The sequence below is a fragment of the Lobosporangium transversale genome (genome assembly GCF_002105155.1).
Source record: "Lobosporangium transversale strain NRRL 3116 chromosome Unknown BCR41scaffold_35, whole genome shotgun sequence".
Classification (NCBI taxonomy): Eukaryota; Fungi; Mortierellomycota; class Mortierellomycetes; order Mortierellales; family Mortierellaceae; genus Lobosporangium; species Lobosporangium transversale.
Window position 1 is genome coordinate 214,165 of NW_019029013.1, and position 17,084 is coordinate 231,248.

The window sequence follows — 17,084 nt, forward strand, 5'->3', positions numbered from 1 at the left end:
TATATTTAAACAGCTATGGTTTCTTTGCGACGTTTGATACGAACGGGCAGACCTCCATCCACCGGAAGTGTCAAGGAAGGCAAGTATGCAGGCTCAAGATCGGGGTTCACGAGTTCAAATGTGAAACGTTGGATCAACATAGACATAAGTGTAACAGCTTCGATGGTGGCAAACTGCTGTCCGAGGCTGTTCAAACAAGCGAAACAAGGAGTATGAGATCAATGTCAGCGTCTGTAAAGATGAAGCTTTGAATGGTTGCTGAAGAAAATGTCTTACCATGTACGTGGGCCACTATGGAAGGAAATAAACTTGGTGGAAGATGGCTTGCTCCCTTTCATCCAACGCTCAGGTTTGTATTCCTTTGCATCTGGTCCCCAGATATGAGTCGCACGGCCCATGGCATATAAATTCCATGCTACGCGCTCACCCTTGTATACTTTAAGACCACCAGGTAGGACATCATCCTCAATACAGATCCTTGAGTTCCTGGAGACTGAAGGGTAAAGCCTCAATGCTTCATTGAAGCAAGCCTCGGCATATTTTTGCTGTTTGGTACTTTCATAAGTTGGCTTCTCTCCCTTCAAGACCTCCTCTGTTTCCTTGACCAACTTTTGGACCAGTTCTGGCCCTGCCTGCGTGCGGTGCATGAGGTAGAATGTCCAAGTAAGTGCCTGTGCGGTCGTATCGCGGCCAGCAATGAGGGAGTTGAGGACACTGTCCACAAGCATATCGTCTGAGAGCTTCGTAGCCTCATCAACATTACCAACGTTGTCAGTACCCACGTCCATGAATAACTGCAATAGGTCTTTTTGGTGCGGGTTTCCATGTTTTGCAGCAAGTGAAGGAGATGTCTGGTTATTGCGTCGATCTTGAATAATATTGAGAGCATACTCTCGAACAAACTTGCTATCCTTTGCAATTTGTTTCCCTCGACCTGTCAACCAGAGCTTGAGGCCCCAAAATGGTGTCGAAGCTCCACCAGCGAGAAGATGATTGAGATGATCGAACGCAACTGCAAATTCGGTCGGATGCTCCGGATCGTCTAAGCAGCCAAAGGTCTGCCCAAAAGCGATTTCGCCAAAAGAATCTATTATTCGCTCAATTAACGATAGGATATGAGATATTAGTAACGAACCAAGTATATGTACATGTACAGTCGACTCTCTCAATAAGAGTACGTGCGAGACCCATGTAAGGGAATTTATCCGGTCAGAAACAGGTCCCTTTCCGTCGAAGAGAATCGAACGTCATGTTTTAAAACGGTTATAAAATGATCATTTGGATACTATTTGTCTTACCGAGAGTGAAACAATTGAACAGTTGCTGAAGATCGATTACTTTTCCAGAATTGGCATATTTATCGATATAATTTATAACTGTTTGAGCTTCACGACAAAATACTTCTGAAGTATACTGCCGGAAAGCTTTGGCAGAAAATATGTTGCTTGTCAACTTGCGCTGCCACTTCCAGTGCGCGCCATCTGCACCGAAAATGCCTTTTTATTATAATAATAAAGCAGCGAGAAAAATTTTGACATTAGATCGCAGCCAATTTTTTTTTAATTTTGTTATTTTGCTCATACTCTTCGGTCTGTAAAGTGGTGTGTGCATTATGTGTATTCTTACCTGCTCCTATTAAAGGCCACAAAGTAGTCTTGCTTCTAGGATCCTTCTCATACGCCCAGAAATTGACTCGTAAGACATGGTCCAAAATTTCAGGCTCCATAACATTGATCGTCCGACCAACACCAGGGGCCGCGGTCGTATAAATTTTACCATATTTCGCATAGGTTGCTTCTTGCGCTTGCAACAAGTGCTTCCTCTTCAACATTAGTACTCCGAACAGATTACCCACGAGTGGTAGGCCTGGAGGGCCAGGAATTTCAGGACGAGGACGTATTCCATAGACCGATCGACGATACTTGTACAGAATAAATATGAAATATAAACTACCAATGAGTTTAAGGACGCGAGTGTTTTTGCTACCATCGAAGCGACCAAGAAATGAGAGTACACGATTGATAGGAAGGATGAGCGAGGCCTTTGACCTAGAGGTGGGAATCACTGCAGTGGACATGGCTAGGTTGATACAGCTGCGTTGAAAGAGCAAAATAAAATGGGAATCTATGAGTAGGAAGAAATGGAAAGGAGCAACAGAGGCAAGATATCTTTTACTCGTTTGATGAAGATTGAGAAAGGAGAAGAGAATAAAGGAACATCTCAACCATAGTGGATTGGTTATATAAATTCTCACTTTTAGCCCTTACTACGTCAATTGGTCCTCGACTTCCAGTTTTCAACAGCATTTAATCTATTTGCTAGGTCTTGGATCTTTTTTCTGGGTAATCTGTTGTCGATTACAAGTATTTTGTTAAGTAAAAGGCCTATAATTGAATTTTTCTAACCAACATTTGTATATGCGATAAAGACATGTTGATATATTGGGGCTCTTGCTTCTACCAATCCAATGAACTTTACAATTTAATTTTTGAAGATTGATTTCTGCTATCAAGAAAAGCAGAAAGTAAAGAAAAGAAAAAAAAAAACGTTCAATATTTACAACAGCATCCGTTAAAAAAAAAAAAAAAAAAAAAAATATAAAAATGACAGATGGCGGATGAGGAAAAAGATCGTTCTCTTTTTTTTACAAGTCTGAAAACTTGTACCGCAATAGCTCCAACATTACACTATGACACTCTGGAAGGTCCACATAGGGTAAAAAGGGGTCCTTTTCACCTTTACTAATCAAGGTGCTCATCCTATTACTCATGAATTCAAGTGCTCCTTCCCTAATTTTTGGAAAAGAACGACCAGTACTGAAAAGAATAGAGAATACATTGGACTCGTCAATTGATGCCAATATCTCCTCCACACAATGATCTCGGAGTCCCTCGACCTCGAAGTGGTCAGCAGCCACGAGCAATTCATCCCATCTCACGTCCCTTAGCTTCCAGATTGAGCTCGTGTCGTCAAAAGGAGGCCAACGAACCGATTCCTTAGTTTGGCTGATGAGCCCTCTCACGACCAGTTCACCATCCGTCATACTCAAAGCATAGTTCTTAGCGTCCACACTGAGTTCAATCTTGCCTGTGTAAAGATACATGAGCAATGCACACATAGTGGTTATCGAGAAATCATCAATGCAAATCAGCAGAGGAACGCCCAAACTGCTGCTATCGCCTCTGCTATCCTTTTTAACATTACTGCCTCGTGACGATAGCTTCTTAGATGAAGACTCAAGCATCTTTGCGAAAGGCTTATATTCCAAAAGGATAGCGCGATGTGCCCAAAGTCCAACATTAGCATATGTCACGTCCGAGCAGAATGCGAAGCAAACATCCACTGAGTAGATGTCCTTTAGCATCGTCTGCATTATGTTACGACTTTTAGTAAGTTCCGTTTCTTCAGTTGGGCTCAACGGTGGCAGTAAGGGCTCATCGCTGGTGGAGAATATGAGATCGAAACAATATTTGCCTTGATAAAGAACCCTATTTGCCGGAATCGATGCTACTCCAAAAGATGAAATAGAGTTTTTCAATTCATCAACGAATGATGTGACAGATTACATAATAAAGTTTTACTTTGTCTCCAAGTAAAAGTGTCCCATACCAGTAAAAGTGCTATTTGAAGAACTTGACTCTGTATGCGGTGCACCTTTATGTGTGGCAACTACATGCATCTTTTTGAACAATGATGCCAACTTCCCGAGGCCGCCTCTTGCGGTCGATGTAGCGCTGATCTTTAAAGCCTCTCGGTCCTTCGAAATGGTAATGGACCAAGAAATGCCATTCAATTCGGCTGCATGTTGAACATGCCAATATGTTAATGTCCGAAGTGGAGCCTCGATCCTCAATCTTGCTTCATGAACCTGTGTCACTTGGAAGTCAAGCATGACATGTAATTGTGTGAACAGTTGAAAGGAGTAAAGTTCAAATCCACAATCCTACACTGATCCTTTTTTTTAAAAAAATTCACTTGGCCCGCCTATACTTTCTTGTGCATAATCTTAAACAACAACAAGCTGCCTCTTTTCAACGGTTCATCAAAATCACATGATTCCGAGTGAGGAGTATTGAAGGTTGCAGAAAATTCGGATATAGTCTACAGTCATGTCTCTCTACAACAATTAAAGCGTTTGGAGAAGCGCCCGCTTCAAAAATATACTATTTGAACCTTTTAATTTGAGTTTGTCTGATATCACACGCTTGAATTGACATTTGGTCAAAATGGTCGTGGTTGTGTCATGGGTGCTCTAGAGGGGCTCAACTGAACATGTGATGTCGCACGATTTAAGTTTCCTGCGCTTTGACATCTTTTTGTGAAACCAACTATGCATGCATCGGCCACATCTTACGCGACTGCTGAACAGTGATTATTTTTGTTTTATTCAAAATGCAGTATCAGAGAAAAGTATAGAATAGTACCGCCTGATAAGTAAAGCTATTGTTCGTTGAGGCGTTTGATAAAGCTGTGCAAGAATGATGATTTGAGGAATTGATGATCGATGTTTTATAAGCCTTGATTGCCCTTGTGACGCATCACTTCAACCATCAGTTCATAGCACGAAGGATGGTCCTTGTATGGTGCGAATGGGTCTCGCTCCTGATTAAACAATGAACCCATCATATTCGCAATGTAATCAATAGCTTCCAGCTTAATATCCTTATATTTCTGCCCAACGTTGAACAGAATATCAAGCGCGTTAGACTCATTAATGGATGCGATCACTTCTTCCTCGCACCGAGCCTGAAGATCAGTCACTCCATAATAATCTGCTGCCTTGAGTAGATCCATCCAAGTGACATCCTTAAACCTCCATCCAGAGTCGAGGCCCAAGGGATGCCTGGTTGAGTTTTTGCCTTGTCCGCTAGTTGAGCCGTCGCCCTCTGACTGTTTGATGGCAAACTTGCTGGTGTCAACAGAGAGCTCAATGTCGCCAGTATAAACATACATTAAAAGTGCACAGATCGTAGCCATCATAAACTCGTCATCGATCAACAGACAACAGCGGTCATCATCTTCTTCGTATTCGCTCTCATCTCCTTCATCAGACTCACCCGAGTAGGAATCCGAAGAGCGTGAAGAGTCACGCGATTTGTCGCCTTTGAACCGCACGATCTTCCTCTCTTTTGACTCTTTAGCCGGGGGTGAGTTGATGAACTCAGCAAGGGGCTTGTATCGTTTTAAGATGGTTTGGTGTGCCCAGAGCCCAAAATTTGAGCAGCTCTTGTCAGAGGGGAAGGAGAAGCACAAATCAACGGTGGTGAGATCTTTAAGTAGTGTAAGCATAATCTCACGGTGCTTGACAAGAGCTTGAGGGTGCTTGGGGTCCCCTCTTAAGGGCCCTGTAATCCGATTCAAGTCTGTTGTAAGCACAACATCAAAGCAGTATTGGCCATTAAAAAGCACTCCCTGAATAGGGACCTTGACTATTATTTTATATTGAAAAATAAAGAGCTTTTACTTTCACAACTTTCAAATACTTTTTGCTCAACATTTCGTATGCAAACTGCTTACCTTGAAAATCTTCGTTAGGCTCGTCTGAGTGCTTCACAGTAGTCGCAACAGGAAGGACAGAGTTCTTTTGTGGAACAACAAGCATTTTTTTGTATGGGATTTTAGGCGTCGACCTCTGACACACATATTTTTCGATATGCATATTCACCTCGAGGTTCAAGTCCTTTCGGGTTATAGTCATATGCATCGTATACCAATGGTCAAGAGTACTTGAAATGGATAAATGCGCCGTGGTATTAGGGCCAGATTCTGTAAGCTCTCCGCAAACCACAGGGAGGATTACATCATGGTCTTCTTTAAGCTTTATGGTAGTCATATCTGGACAGGTGGTCTTGAAAAGTGGTGTGAGGTTGGAGGTAGAGAGAAAAAGAAAGTGATGGTGGCAAACGCGCTAAAAAAATATGCAAGTTTATCACGTGTAGCGAAGGTGACGGTTTTTTGAGTTGCCCTAGTGACAATAACAAAACCATTAAGTTTTTTTTACTTGCTCTCACACTCTCATCTCTCTTCCATTACCATCGATCGTATTAATATGAGCAAGACTGCCGACAAGAAGAAGCTCACCGTCACCGTCCAGGAGCCCGAGGATATCACCGTCGCGTAAGGATTCTGTTTTCGCTCGCTCTTGACGTGAATGAATTTCTACCTACTCGACAAAAGTTTCAAAAGATAAAAAATAAAAAGTGTTGCCGCGCCCTCATACCCTTTACGCAAAACAACAAACACGCGTTGTACAGGACCCACTTAAGCCATACACTCAACTCCCCCTCTACATGAATCGCTCAGCATAATTGAACATTACTACCATTTCTGTTTTTGCACCTGAATTTTTTACTTATACCTCTTTCATAATGAATGCCTTTTTTTTTTTTTTCCTTCTTCTTTCCGCGTATTAGTAACACCGATGTCCTCACCAAGTACAAGGCTGCTGCCGATATCACCAACCGTATGTATCAGACGCCACAAATGTAGCCCCCTCACTCTTCCCTCTTCAAAGTCGTGGGAACAATTGGTGAAAATTATAAAAAACCAGACCATTCTAAAACGTGACTAAAATGCACACCAATTGTTTTATTAATTGTAGGCGTGATTGCTCAGGTCACTGCTGCTTGCGTTGACGGAGCCTCCGTCTTGGAGATCTGCATCAATGGCGACAAGGCTATCGAGGAGGCGACCAAGACTGTCTACACCAAGGGAAAGATCAGCAAGGGTAATATTCTTATTTCTAACTATCTCGAGGAAATATAATATGGCGTTTTGTCATTAAATTTTTTATAATGTTATGTGTGCATTTTATTGTGTTAGGTGTCGGCTTTCCTACTTCGCTCTCGGTCAACAACATCATCTGCCACTTCTCCCCTCTTGCCTCTGATCCCGAGGCTGACCAGAAGTTGAAGACTGGTGATATGGTCAAGATGTATGTGTTGGTAAATGGGACAATTGTATTAATCAAAAAAAAGTAGATAACCCTAACATACTCGCTATATATTACTTTCTTTTCATCCAATTGCTTATAGTGAGCTTGGTGCTCAGATTGATGGATTTGGTGCCATTGCTGCCACTACTATCGTTGTTGGTGCCTCCAAGGAGAACCCTATTAAGGGCAAGCAAGCAGATGTCCTCATGGCTGCCCACCATGCTGCCGAAGCTGCTGTTCGCTTGATCCGTGCCGGCAATGCCAACACTCCTGTGACTGACCATGTTCAACGCATTGCTGCTGCCTATGGTTGCAAGCCAGTCGAGGGTATGCTTTCTCACCAGCAGGAGAAGAATGTTATTGACGGCAAGAAGCAGATCATTCTCAATCCCACTGAAGGCCAGCGTCAGGACTTTGAGAAGTGCACCTTTGCTGAGAATGAGGTCTACTGTGTCGATATCATGATCTCCTCAGGCGATGGAAAGATCAAGAGCAGCACTACTCGCACCACCATCTACAAGAAGACTGCCACCAACTATAGCTTGAAGATGCAGACCTCACGTGTTGTCCTGTCCGAGATCACTAAGAAGTTTGGTCAGTTCCCCTTCAACTTGCGCTTGATGGATGATGAGCGCAAAGCCCGCATGGGTCTTTTGGAGTGCATCAAGCACAACGTTGTCAACGCATATGACGTCATGGAAGAGAAGGATGGCGAATTTGTTGCCCAGTTCTTGTTCACCGTCTGCGTCATGCCTTCAGGTCCTCTCCGCATCACCAACACCCCCATTGACCTCGAGATCATTCAGTCGGAGAAGAAGATTGAGGATGAAGAAATTTTGAAGCTTTTGGCTTCTGAGATCAGGCCCAAGAAGAAGAGTGCCAATAAGAAGAAGAAGGCCGATGCTGCTGCTGCTGCTCCTGCTGAAGAGAAGAAGGACGAATAGACATGTTAATGGAAGGTCGTCCTTTATTTTTGATCAAATAATAATAAAAAAACCAAATAAGATGATGCGAGTGTGATTACGATTTCAAAAAGAACAGGAGAAAAAAAAAAAAAAAAGCTATATGGAGGGAGCTGCACTTTATTTATTTATATTATATGTTTTCTGAACAACGACAAACTATATATATAGTTAACAATGCTTTTTATTATTGCTTTGGTAATAAACTTTATTCTGCATTATTTACTTCGAGGCAGTATTCGTCTTCGCCGTCCAGAGCTCTTTCAAGATGTCGGCCATAATTGAGCTGCATTCTTCATGCTCATAATATTTCGCCAAAGCATCCTTTGCCGCCACAGAACTCATACAAAATTGGACAATATATTTGATTACGGGCAACCTTAGATCCTCAAATAAATAAGCGGTCCTGAACAGGAATGGAACTACCCAGGCAGTGCTCAGGTTCCTCAAAATTCGTTCAGCTGCTCTGTCCCTCAATTCAGTTACATTATATCGGTCTGCTACCAAGTAAACATCCTCCCATGTTGGAACGTTTTCTTGAACAAAGTCCTCTGTCGTGATCCTGGGCTCCATATTTGAAGTCAGCTGGCCCAAATAGAGATGTTCAATCAATATGCGGAAGCACTGAGGGTCTGTGTCTTTAATCCTAATCGTTTTCGCTCCTGGGCCACCCTCTGCGAATGAACTTGAAAACATGGTACGGAAATATTCAAATTGCGACAAGACAATCTTATGCGCAGTAACGACCTCAATGGTGGTTGCGGAAGAATTAATGGAAGATCCCCCCTTTCCTTTGTCTTTTTTGATCGAATCAATGTCATCTTTGCTTTTGGGCTTCAACAATCCTTGGTCTTTATCTACCTCAGTCATGCTGCTGGAAACCTTACTTGTTTTTTCCGAATCCTCCTCTTCCTCATCTGACTCTTCTGGCACTCCATCATCGATATCCTCGATCTTTAGCTCTCTTGCAAGCTCAGGAAACGCGTCGTAGCTACTATTGCTGCTTGTATTGGCTGGGTCATGTTCAGGAGTTTTGTCAGAGATCGGTTCTTGGACGTAAGATTGGCAAGGCACTTCAAACTCAAAGGATACATCATGCGAGTCAACATCCTGAAGCATCCTGTTCAAAATAGAAAAGCAATGCATAGCGCTAGTGGAAATAGGATGAGATTCCAAGTCGGAGTCACTGGACAGTGTTACAATAATTGAATAAAAGCCATTAGGCCCTAAAGTAAATAAGTCTTGCAGCAAAGGATCTATCAGCAGTACCAAAAGGGGAAGGTATTCGTTCAATTGAGTTCAAAGCTATTGCTGTCAATGATTGCAGCATCTCTACGGTAGAAAGGAAGAAAAAAAAAAAAAAAAAAAAAAAAAAAGACCAAGATACACCATACGAGAGATACTAATCTTTCGGCTATCAACCCAGTCGGTCGTCGTCATATTTTCATTCAACGTCTTGCTCTTGTTTGTGATACTGGCTCTGGTTACCCACATGAGTTGCGAATAATCCTTTTCGGTTGCACAGATAATTTGAAATAAAAAACAGTTTTCGATCTTTTTGACTGCACATTGAAACTCGTATTCGTTCTGGCCAGATTTGCACTTGTACGAACGCGTAAAACCATCGCCGCTTTTGAAAAGGACATCTATAAGTCTCCATTCGAACTCGAAGCGAATCATTTTCACAATATCCGATTGAACCATCGTCGCTGATAATGATGCTATAGGACTTGCTGTCGTCGCTGTGGACGAAGCTGTATGCTGTGAGTTAGCTAAATTATATGTAGGTGTTGTTGATGATGCCACAGACTCAAAAACTAAGCCAAATAGAGGAACAGGTGAGGCACTCGAATTACCAGCACTGAAGCCACTTGCAGTAGTCGTAGCTGTCATCGCAGGGGCTATGCCCGCAGGAGTGGCTATAGAACTCGGCGGTGCTGCAAATGCAAATGGACTATTTACGACTGTAGCTGTAGTTGTAGGAACCGTCGTTGATGCTGTGAAAGCAGTTACAGCTGGTGTAGCGGCAGCAGTAGTACCTGATGCGGCCGCTGGTGTGACTGTGGCAGCCGTTGGTGTCGGACCAAAACTGCTATGGAACGGTGAAGATGCTCTAATGGTGCCAAGCGGGTTGGGAGAGGTGACATTGTTGGTACTTCTCGAGCTCGGATTTGCTAGATAGGGTATACAATTCACTGCCTCGACTGGCTGGGTGTTATTCCCCCCAAAGGTGCTAGAAGAACCTGTGTTGGCAATAGGGTTCCCTGCATTAGACTGCCAATTTCTAGATGGCCAAAGGCCAGCAGAGGTCTTTCGTGTCGCCATTCCTGGTAGTGTTGTGAAATGGATGAATGGATGAAGCCAAGGATTTGTGTGAGATTTTACATTCTTTCAAAACCAATAAGAAGCCACTAAAAAATCAAGGAAGGATTGACCGCATTCTCTTAATTTCTCCCTTGAATTAGTATATCTCAGCCTTGGTATTGTGGTGTAAGTAAATATCAAGTATCAAGTTCCTTCCATATTCCTTAATGATTATTGAAAATGTCAGTCCACGGCTACCATTGAGGTAGTTTATGAATCAGATTTTTCATAAAAGCCTTGAGACTTTGGTGCAACTGAAGCCTTTGCATGCTACCTTAACATGAGCGCAGCCTCTCCATTCTTCTCAGACATAGACTTGCAAGCGGGAGGCAGATAAGATTCCAAGAGAGCGCCCACTATTCAACTCTTAAAAGTATACAACAACATTGCTTATTCTTAACTGAGAAATGCTTTGTTCATTTAGAAATATTGGAACGTGAACAGCTCTAGTCCATTAACATACACCCGATTTATAATAACAATAATTTAAAAAAAAAAAAAAAGGTACCCTAAATACTATGGTTGTGTGAAGAAGCGCCATTGCCATGTGGTTGAGGAAAAGTTGCTTTGCATTTTGCCAGGTCTCGAGAAGTTTCTTTGACACTTGATACTTTTAGGTGTTTATGAAAGGACTTTTATTTTTTATTTTTCAATGGCATGATCATGAAAGCGAGAAGATATTTTGTAAATATATTTAATGTACAACATAGCAAGCACTTTGCTATCTAATATTTCGCTAGATGATTCTACAGATGATGATACATGGGTTGTACTGCTTTTATGTGTGTGTATTTTTCATTCGGTTTGAAAACCTTGACCTTGGCCACAGGTGCCACGACGAAGGTGACGAACCATCTGGTCACGACGACCAAAGCCCTCACCACATCCTCCGGTGCACAAGTACTTCTTGACCAAAGCATGCTTAGCATCGACGTGACGGCGAAGATCGTGCTTGCGCTTGAAGTGCAATTCGCAGCCTGCATACATGCATGGGAAGGGGAAAGAGTCGGTGTGGATGGCCATGTGCGACTTGAGCTGTGTGCGTGTGGGGAAGGGCTTGGTGCAAGTAGGGCAAGCATAAGACTTGACAGGGCGTGCATTAGCAGGAGGAGTGGTACTGGTGACTGTGGAAGTGCTCGAAGAGGCAGAGCAGACTGAAGAGATTGAGGAGGCGCGCTGCTGGCGAACGATCACTGGAGCCTCGTAGGCAGAGAGTGCAGAGCATGGCGAAGTGGAGCGACGGTAGGTTTGCTTGGTACGCTTGCTGACGGAGGAAGTGGCCTGTGAAAGGGAGTTGATTGGGCTAGGCATTATAGGCTGCTGTTGGCCCAAAAAAGCTGTGCTCTCCTCGGTGGCAGAAGGAATATATTGCTCAAGACCGGTCATTGTAAATGGCAAATTAATTTGGTCGAATAGAGATGCGTCCCATTCTGGGGTCTGCTGTTGCTGTGCAACCATGGATGAGGCATTTCCGTAAAGAGAAGCGCCATTGTTGACCCAGAAGGGGTCAGAGGCCAAAGGCATAGCGGGTGAAGAGACCAAAGATGAGGAGTAGCTGTAAGGAGAAGAAGGAGGTGAAACAGATCTGGAAGTGGAAGAGCAGTCTGATTGATCAGCCTGGCTGGGGCTGCTCTGGCAGTTGAAGAAGTTACTAGAGTTGCTGCTATCCTGGGTTTGGTAGTACTGCTGCAACATATCCAGGGACTGCTCATTGAGGACGATTGAGGGGATGGAGGATGTAGCCTGGATGTCGCCCATGATCTGATCGTCGAGAGATGGACAGGTTGGTTTTGCGAGCGTAGGAATAGTTGGAGGGAAAGGAGAGATTCCCATCAAGAGACGCTCAAGCGCAAAGAACATTTCCTCAGAACCCTCTTGCTGTTTTTCAGTCTGGGATTGGAGGGTGTATTGAGTGGTCGCCTGTTGTTGTGATGAGGAGGCAAGCATGTTTGGGTTGTAAGGGTGCTGTGTGGCAGAGGTAGTTGTGTAGTGGAAAGGATTAGCTGAGTGAACCTGCATGGATTTCAAGAAGTGTGAAGTGTGAGAGAGTGTGAGTTTTTTGGTTTTTTTTTATTATGATTATGTTTTCTGTAAATGTAAGAAGATGCTTGTATCTGATAGCTTTTTTATAATTGTACAGCTTTTTTTTTTTTTGATGCTAAAGTGTGATGAAGAATGAAGATAACAAACGAGGGAATGTGGGTGCTTTTATAGAATCGAGGGTCGTCCAGGGAACAAGTGGGATTGTCGACTCTATAGGATTGAATGGAGTGAATAAAGGGAATATATTTAATCGACCTTGGACAACGCACGTTCGTCCTTCTCTGTGCGTCTTTGTTTATTATCCGTTTAAAGCGAAGTCCTATTCAATTCAACCCAATTGAGACAACATTGTCATTGATCACAGAGATCACAAAAGAAGTCTATTTTTACGTGCAAAAGGATTTCCTCCCTAGTCAAGGTGCATTCTCTCCCCATCAAACCAATCTGTCTAAAACATAATGAGGTTGAACCCTTTTTACATACTCCTCCTCCCTTTCCCCTTTTGCAAGAAGCCTTTTTGGATCCCATTCCTAATGAACTTTATAAAGGACAAAGAACCCTGTCGACCCTTTTATCATTGGCCAGACATATCTATTCGTCGACTTCAGTCACAAGTAGCTAGTTGATCTATAACAGATCGAGATAAATAAATAAAATATAAAGTCGAATCGAGTCGTTTTTTTTTTTTTTTTTTTTTTTTTTTTTTTCTTTAATGTGCCTGAGTGAATTTGGGTTTGAAAGGATGTGTGCTCCAAGAAATCTGGTACCCATGAAAGAGCATTCACACATGCTCCACATTATCGGCCTGTAAAATATGGATCCCCGAGGGGTGGACATTATAATTTTTTGGGAGCATGCCTCCGATATTTCATTGAAATGAAATCAACTTCTTGGCGGGTTGATTCTCTTGGCATTGTGTTGAACAAGAGTCGCACCCTGTAACATTTTTTTTTTGTTCATCAGACAGATGAACGATCCCAAATCGATATGCCGGAAGAGCTTCCGCAAGATTTTTTTTTTTTTTTTTTTTCTCTTAACCGTGTGTATTATGTGCATGGGTGCACTAAACCTGTGTTCAACTTGATTCATCTCCCCTTTTTTTTCAATTCAAAGTATTCATATAATAATAATCTTAATATTCAATTGGTACATGTTATTTTATGTGCCTATTACATTTCTTGGCAATGCCAAGAAATTCGTCAACTGCTCTTTTCTGTCAATGTGTCTCCCCTCGAGTAAGTGTATTTTGTGCAACATAAATCTCTTGGCAAACAAACTTTAAAAAATGCCAAGACTTTCGATGATTTTTTTTTTCCTCTTGTGCATGCCTCCCTGTGTTTTTGTATCTTGTTTTGTATATCAATATTATTGTTTTATTACTGCTCAATAAGGAAATACGGCCATTTTCAAAATGGCCATCATATAATACTTCAAACATCTTTATATCCTTGAAGACAAACATCCTCTAACTTAATGTGGGGGAGACATATATCAAGGCGGAGCAACCTTTTCGCCGTGTTTTTTTTTTAGGGACCCTTATTTTTTTTATTTTTTTATTTTTTTTTTAAATCGCTTGGCATGCTTACACAAAGAATATATTTAAATATAGTAATTTAGTGGGAAATCATTGCATGAGGTTGGCCATGTGTGCGGGCGTCTGAGCGTGGCGTATCAAGGGAACAATAGGTGGGTAATCTTGTGTAATGTAAAAAAAAACCCCCATGTCAGAAGAGTAACCGGTGGCTGATAAACAAAAGGCATGAACGCCCTTTTGGGGAAATGTTCAAAGTATTTTTATGCAGTCAAATTATGCTGTGTGGCTTTGTAAAGAAACCATGACCGCAGCAGCACAAGTTTCCCTCCAAGGCTTCTATTCTTTTCTGATTTGCTGAATTTGCTGTCTTTTTTAGACAGTTACCCTGCTCTTCAATGCATTGTTCCATGTAGAACATTCAGGCTCCATATTATACTTTCTACAGTCCTTTTAGTCACGATCACTAGCATACTTGATCCTCACTCTTAGAAGAGAAACACTGCTGTGTCATAATCTATTTGAATCACTACCCCCGTGCCAGGTGCTTTAGTCTTCTATTTTTGTGTGAGTAATGTGCACACTAAAATAAAAAATAGTTGCATGATTAAGATGGTAAGTTCTATCGTCATGTCACGGTCGCAGATCACACCGCCACTTAATCCGCCGCAGCCGCAGCCATGTTCTCTTGTCTTGTTTCTGATAACGCTCCCGTGAACCGCCCTCTCCTTGATTTATTTCACTAACACCCCGTGTATTAGAATGCTTCTCGTTTCTTATTGCTTCCTTTTTCCTTTTTCCTTGACGGATAATATTTTTCTTGGCATTTAACGCCGCTACGTGTCAACATGTCCTATAATATCGTATACATATTGCTACGGATTCTTACTGAACCAATCGATATCACCTTAAACGGCAGCTTGATGATCCCTCAGTCACTGCCACCTTTATTCTCAAAGTCATTCTACCTTTTTGATGTATTTACTTTGCCTTCGCCTGTGGAGGAATAAAAGTGAACAGTTTTACAAACAAAGTAACGAAGGTTTCCTTTTTTTTCTGCCTTATTGGGATACCTTCAACAGCTAGCCTTCGACAACAGATCCATTTTAGTAATCAAAAGCAAAGAAGAAGGATTCGCACCGAAAAGATCCCCCTTGTGATACAATAGTAGCTAGTTCAGCCTTCTATGGCAAAACACTTTGATCGCTAACATCTCTCAACGAGTAGCGACAAAATAGAGACAAAGTGCTAATGTCTTCTATCTACAAACCGACTGCGAATACTGCGACTCTTTGTGAAAAACTTGGCTCTTCGATCTAAACACCATGTCTACAGATCATTAGTAAACATGTCAACACGTCAACACGTTATAAAAAGGACTATATTTTTCAAAACAATCTTACATGGCCATGCCAACACATCTGTCAAAAAAAAAAAAAAAAAAAAAAAAACAAAAACAAAAACTGCTCGCAACATTTTGTTTTGCTTCAATCACTGCAGCCACAGAAGGGAAAGGAATAGAGGATACTTGTAATAACAGGAGATTTTCTCCACGACGATCTTTGGATCTGTTTGTTTGTAGATCTTTGACATGATTATTTTACTCGTCTTCATTAATACAACAATAGCCAGATGGCCTGCATGGATGTGAAAGGTTGCAAATAAATCGTTCGCTTAATATCAACTTGTGGTGCTACGGCTCAAGCCAGACAGGTTTAAAGTACAACCGGGTGTTGCTCTCTTTGCTGCAGGTGTATGCAGATACAAATTTCATATTCGAACAATTCGAACGATACCCTCGTGGGGAGAATGAGAGCGATGATGTGTAAGTTGAATAGTTGACAGGATGCCATTCGGAGCCATCTCATTGGTCGGCGATAATGCAAAAACATGCCTGACTGGTTGAATCGCCTTCTTCTGATGGTTCTGGCACTGACTGGACTTACAAGTCTCTGAAGTCTAGTCTAACGTCTGTCACCTTCCTTTTACTTCATTTCTTTGCTTTTGTTTTATTTATTTATTTATTTTTTTTTCTTTTCCTCTTCTTCCTCTTCCTCCTCCTCCTCCCACTTCTCTACTGTCTTCCTTTTCCTTTTTTTTTTCTTTGTACTTTACGATCGATCGCTAATAAAATGAACTCCCAGGTGAGTGTCACATTCGATTCGAATTAAAAAACAGGACCAAAGGCATCTGAACAGGATTTATTGTCAGGAAAGATCGACCTGTAGATTATTCAGATGACAGCACAATCATCAACCATCCGTAAAAGTCTGAGGGACGATTCATAGTTCGAAATGCAACTTTGTCCTTTCCTTCATCAGAACACTGAGCTTTCATAGTTACTGATCTGGAAGCGGAGGTAGCCTTTCTGATAACTAAAGTTGTGTAGAGAAGTTCCTTAGAGCGGAAAGCATGGGGTCTTTTTGTTTCTTGTAAACGTCAGGAAGAAGCAACATGAACATTAGCGACAATCAAGCACCATGTTGGATCAACATCATACTTTTTAATGTCATTATTTTGCAATAACTTCAGAAAACTAATATCATACTTCTATCATCTCCATTATCAGATTATGAACATGGCCTTGGTGATGGGCTCAATGCAGATCACTAACCGCTTGGATCTTGAGGACACAAAGACCAAACAGCTTATTCTTGGAGCGTATGTCACAGCCCAAGCTCTTGTTCTCGGCATTTCATACCTTATCAAGCGTCGTATCTTGGCCAAGAAAGACACTACCGTCCTCAAGTACTTAGATCAGCCCAAGCCCTTGTCGGGAGAACAACCCAAGCTTATCACAACCACTGTCATGGCCTACGACCTTGAACAAAACGCTCAGGCGCAGAAGCAAGCCCTTATTGGTCTGGCTCTCATGGTCTTCTTGCATTTCCAGTTTGGTGTTATTCGTCCTCTTGTCGTTCAGTCTATTCTTCCTGTCAAGAACGCACTTCAAAGCAAGTGGGCCCAGGTTCACTTGTTTGGCAAGCCCGCAGAGGGTGAGTTGAAACGTCCTTGGAAGGCCGATAACCCATTCGCTGCTTTGGCCGGTGGACAGGAGCCTCAGTCCGAGGCTGCCGAGAAGGCTGCTATCAAGAAGGCTGAGAAGGCTGAGGCCAAGGCTACCGGAAAATCCGAATCAAAGAAAGACTTGTAAAGAAGCAAATAGTTTTAATAAAATCATAGTACATTGGACATATCATCTTCTCCAATAAAGCAAATAGAAAACCATTTATAGAGTGTTTATTTTATA

At 42.1% G+C, this 17,084-nt stretch overlaps 8 protein-coding genes across 8 annotated transcripts; 3 read left to right on the forward strand and 5 right to left on the reverse strand.

The window, feature by feature from the left end:
• Positions 1 to 5: 5 nt before the first annotated feature.
• BCR41DRAFT_309621 (cytochrome P450) lies at positions 6 to 1,831 on the reverse strand (the record flags this gene model as incomplete). Its single annotated transcript, XM_022020961.1, has 4 exons — positions 6 to 186; positions 277 to 1,087; positions 1,299 to 1,496; positions 1,627 to 1,831. 4 exons carry the CDS (start codon positions 1,829 to 1,831, stop codon positions 6 to 8), a joined length of 1,395 nt encoding a protein of 464 aa, XP_021878692.1.
• Positions 1,832 to 2,612: 781 nt separating this feature from the next.
• BCR41DRAFT_358825 (hypothetical protein) lies at positions 2,613 to 3,920 on the reverse strand. The gene is made up of 2 exons (XM_022025120.1): positions 3,610 to 3,920; positions 2,613 to 3,507 (listed from the first exon to the last, which is right to left on the reverse strand). Exons 1-2 carry the CDS (start codon positions 3,890 to 3,892, stop codon positions 2,645 to 2,647), a joined length of 1,146 nt encoding a protein of 381 aa, XP_021878693.1. The 5' UTR covers positions 3,893 to 3,920; the 3' UTR covers positions 2,613 to 2,644.
• A 589-nt stretch (positions 3,921 to 4,509) lies between these two features.
• Positions 4,510 to 5,602, reverse strand: BCR41DRAFT_372977 (hypothetical protein; the record flags this gene model as incomplete). The annotated part of the gene is made up of 2 exons (XM_022026731.1): positions 4,510 to 5,429; positions 5,518 to 5,602. 2 exons carry the CDS (start codon positions 5,600 to 5,602, stop codon positions 4,510 to 4,512), a joined length of 1,005 nt encoding a protein of 334 aa, XP_021878694.1.
• Positions 5,603 to 6,012: 410 nt separating this feature from the next.
• On the forward strand, positions 6,013 to 7,983 carry BCR41DRAFT_358827 (DNA-binding protein). The gene is made up of 5 exons (XM_022025121.1): positions 6,013 to 6,117; positions 6,414 to 6,463; positions 6,602 to 6,727; positions 6,823 to 6,934; positions 7,035 to 7,983. Exons 1-5 carry the CDS (start codon positions 6,050 to 6,052, stop codon positions 7,876 to 7,878), a joined length of 1,200 nt encoding a protein of 399 aa, XP_021878695.1. The 5' UTR covers positions 6,013 to 6,049; the 3' UTR covers positions 7,879 to 7,983.
• Positions 7,984 to 8,063: 80 nt separating this feature from the next.
• BCR41DRAFT_140529 (hypothetical protein) lies at positions 8,064 to 9,253 on the reverse strand. The gene has a single exon (XM_022019534.1). The coding sequence runs from the start codon at positions 9,040 to 9,042 to the stop codon at positions 8,119 to 8,121; it is 924 nt and encodes a 307-aa protein (XP_021878696.1). The 5' UTR covers positions 9,043 to 9,253; the 3' UTR covers positions 8,064 to 8,118.
• Positions 9,254 to 9,762: 509 nt separating this feature from the next.
• On the forward strand, positions 9,763 to 10,363 carry BCR41DRAFT_358830 (hypothetical protein). Its single transcript, XM_022025122.1, has one exon. It carries the CDS (start codon positions 9,800 to 9,802, stop codon positions 10,076 to 10,078), a length of 279 nt encoding a protein of 92 aa, XP_021878697.1. The 5' UTR covers positions 9,763 to 9,799; the 3' UTR covers positions 10,079 to 10,363.
• A 740-nt stretch (positions 10,364 to 11,103) lies between these two features.
• BCR41DRAFT_290153 (hypothetical protein) lies at positions 11,104 to 11,364 on the reverse strand (the record flags this gene model as incomplete). The annotated part of the gene is made up of 1 exon (XM_022020341.1): positions 11,104 to 11,364. A coding segment is annotated over one exon (261 nt), but the record flags the coding sequence as incomplete, so codon positions are not given.
• A 4,498-nt stretch (positions 11,365 to 15,862) lies between these two features.
• BCR41DRAFT_358832 (inorganic phosphate transporter Pho88) lies at positions 15,863 to 17,062 on the forward strand. Its single transcript, XM_022025123.1, has 2 exons — positions 15,863 to 15,978; positions 16,404 to 17,062. Exons 1-2 carry the CDS (start codon positions 15,967 to 15,969, stop codon positions 16,986 to 16,988), a joined length of 597 nt encoding a protein of 198 aa, XP_021878699.1. The 5' UTR covers positions 15,863 to 15,966; the 3' UTR covers positions 16,989 to 17,062.
• Positions 17,063 to 17,084: the final 22 nt, after the last annotated feature.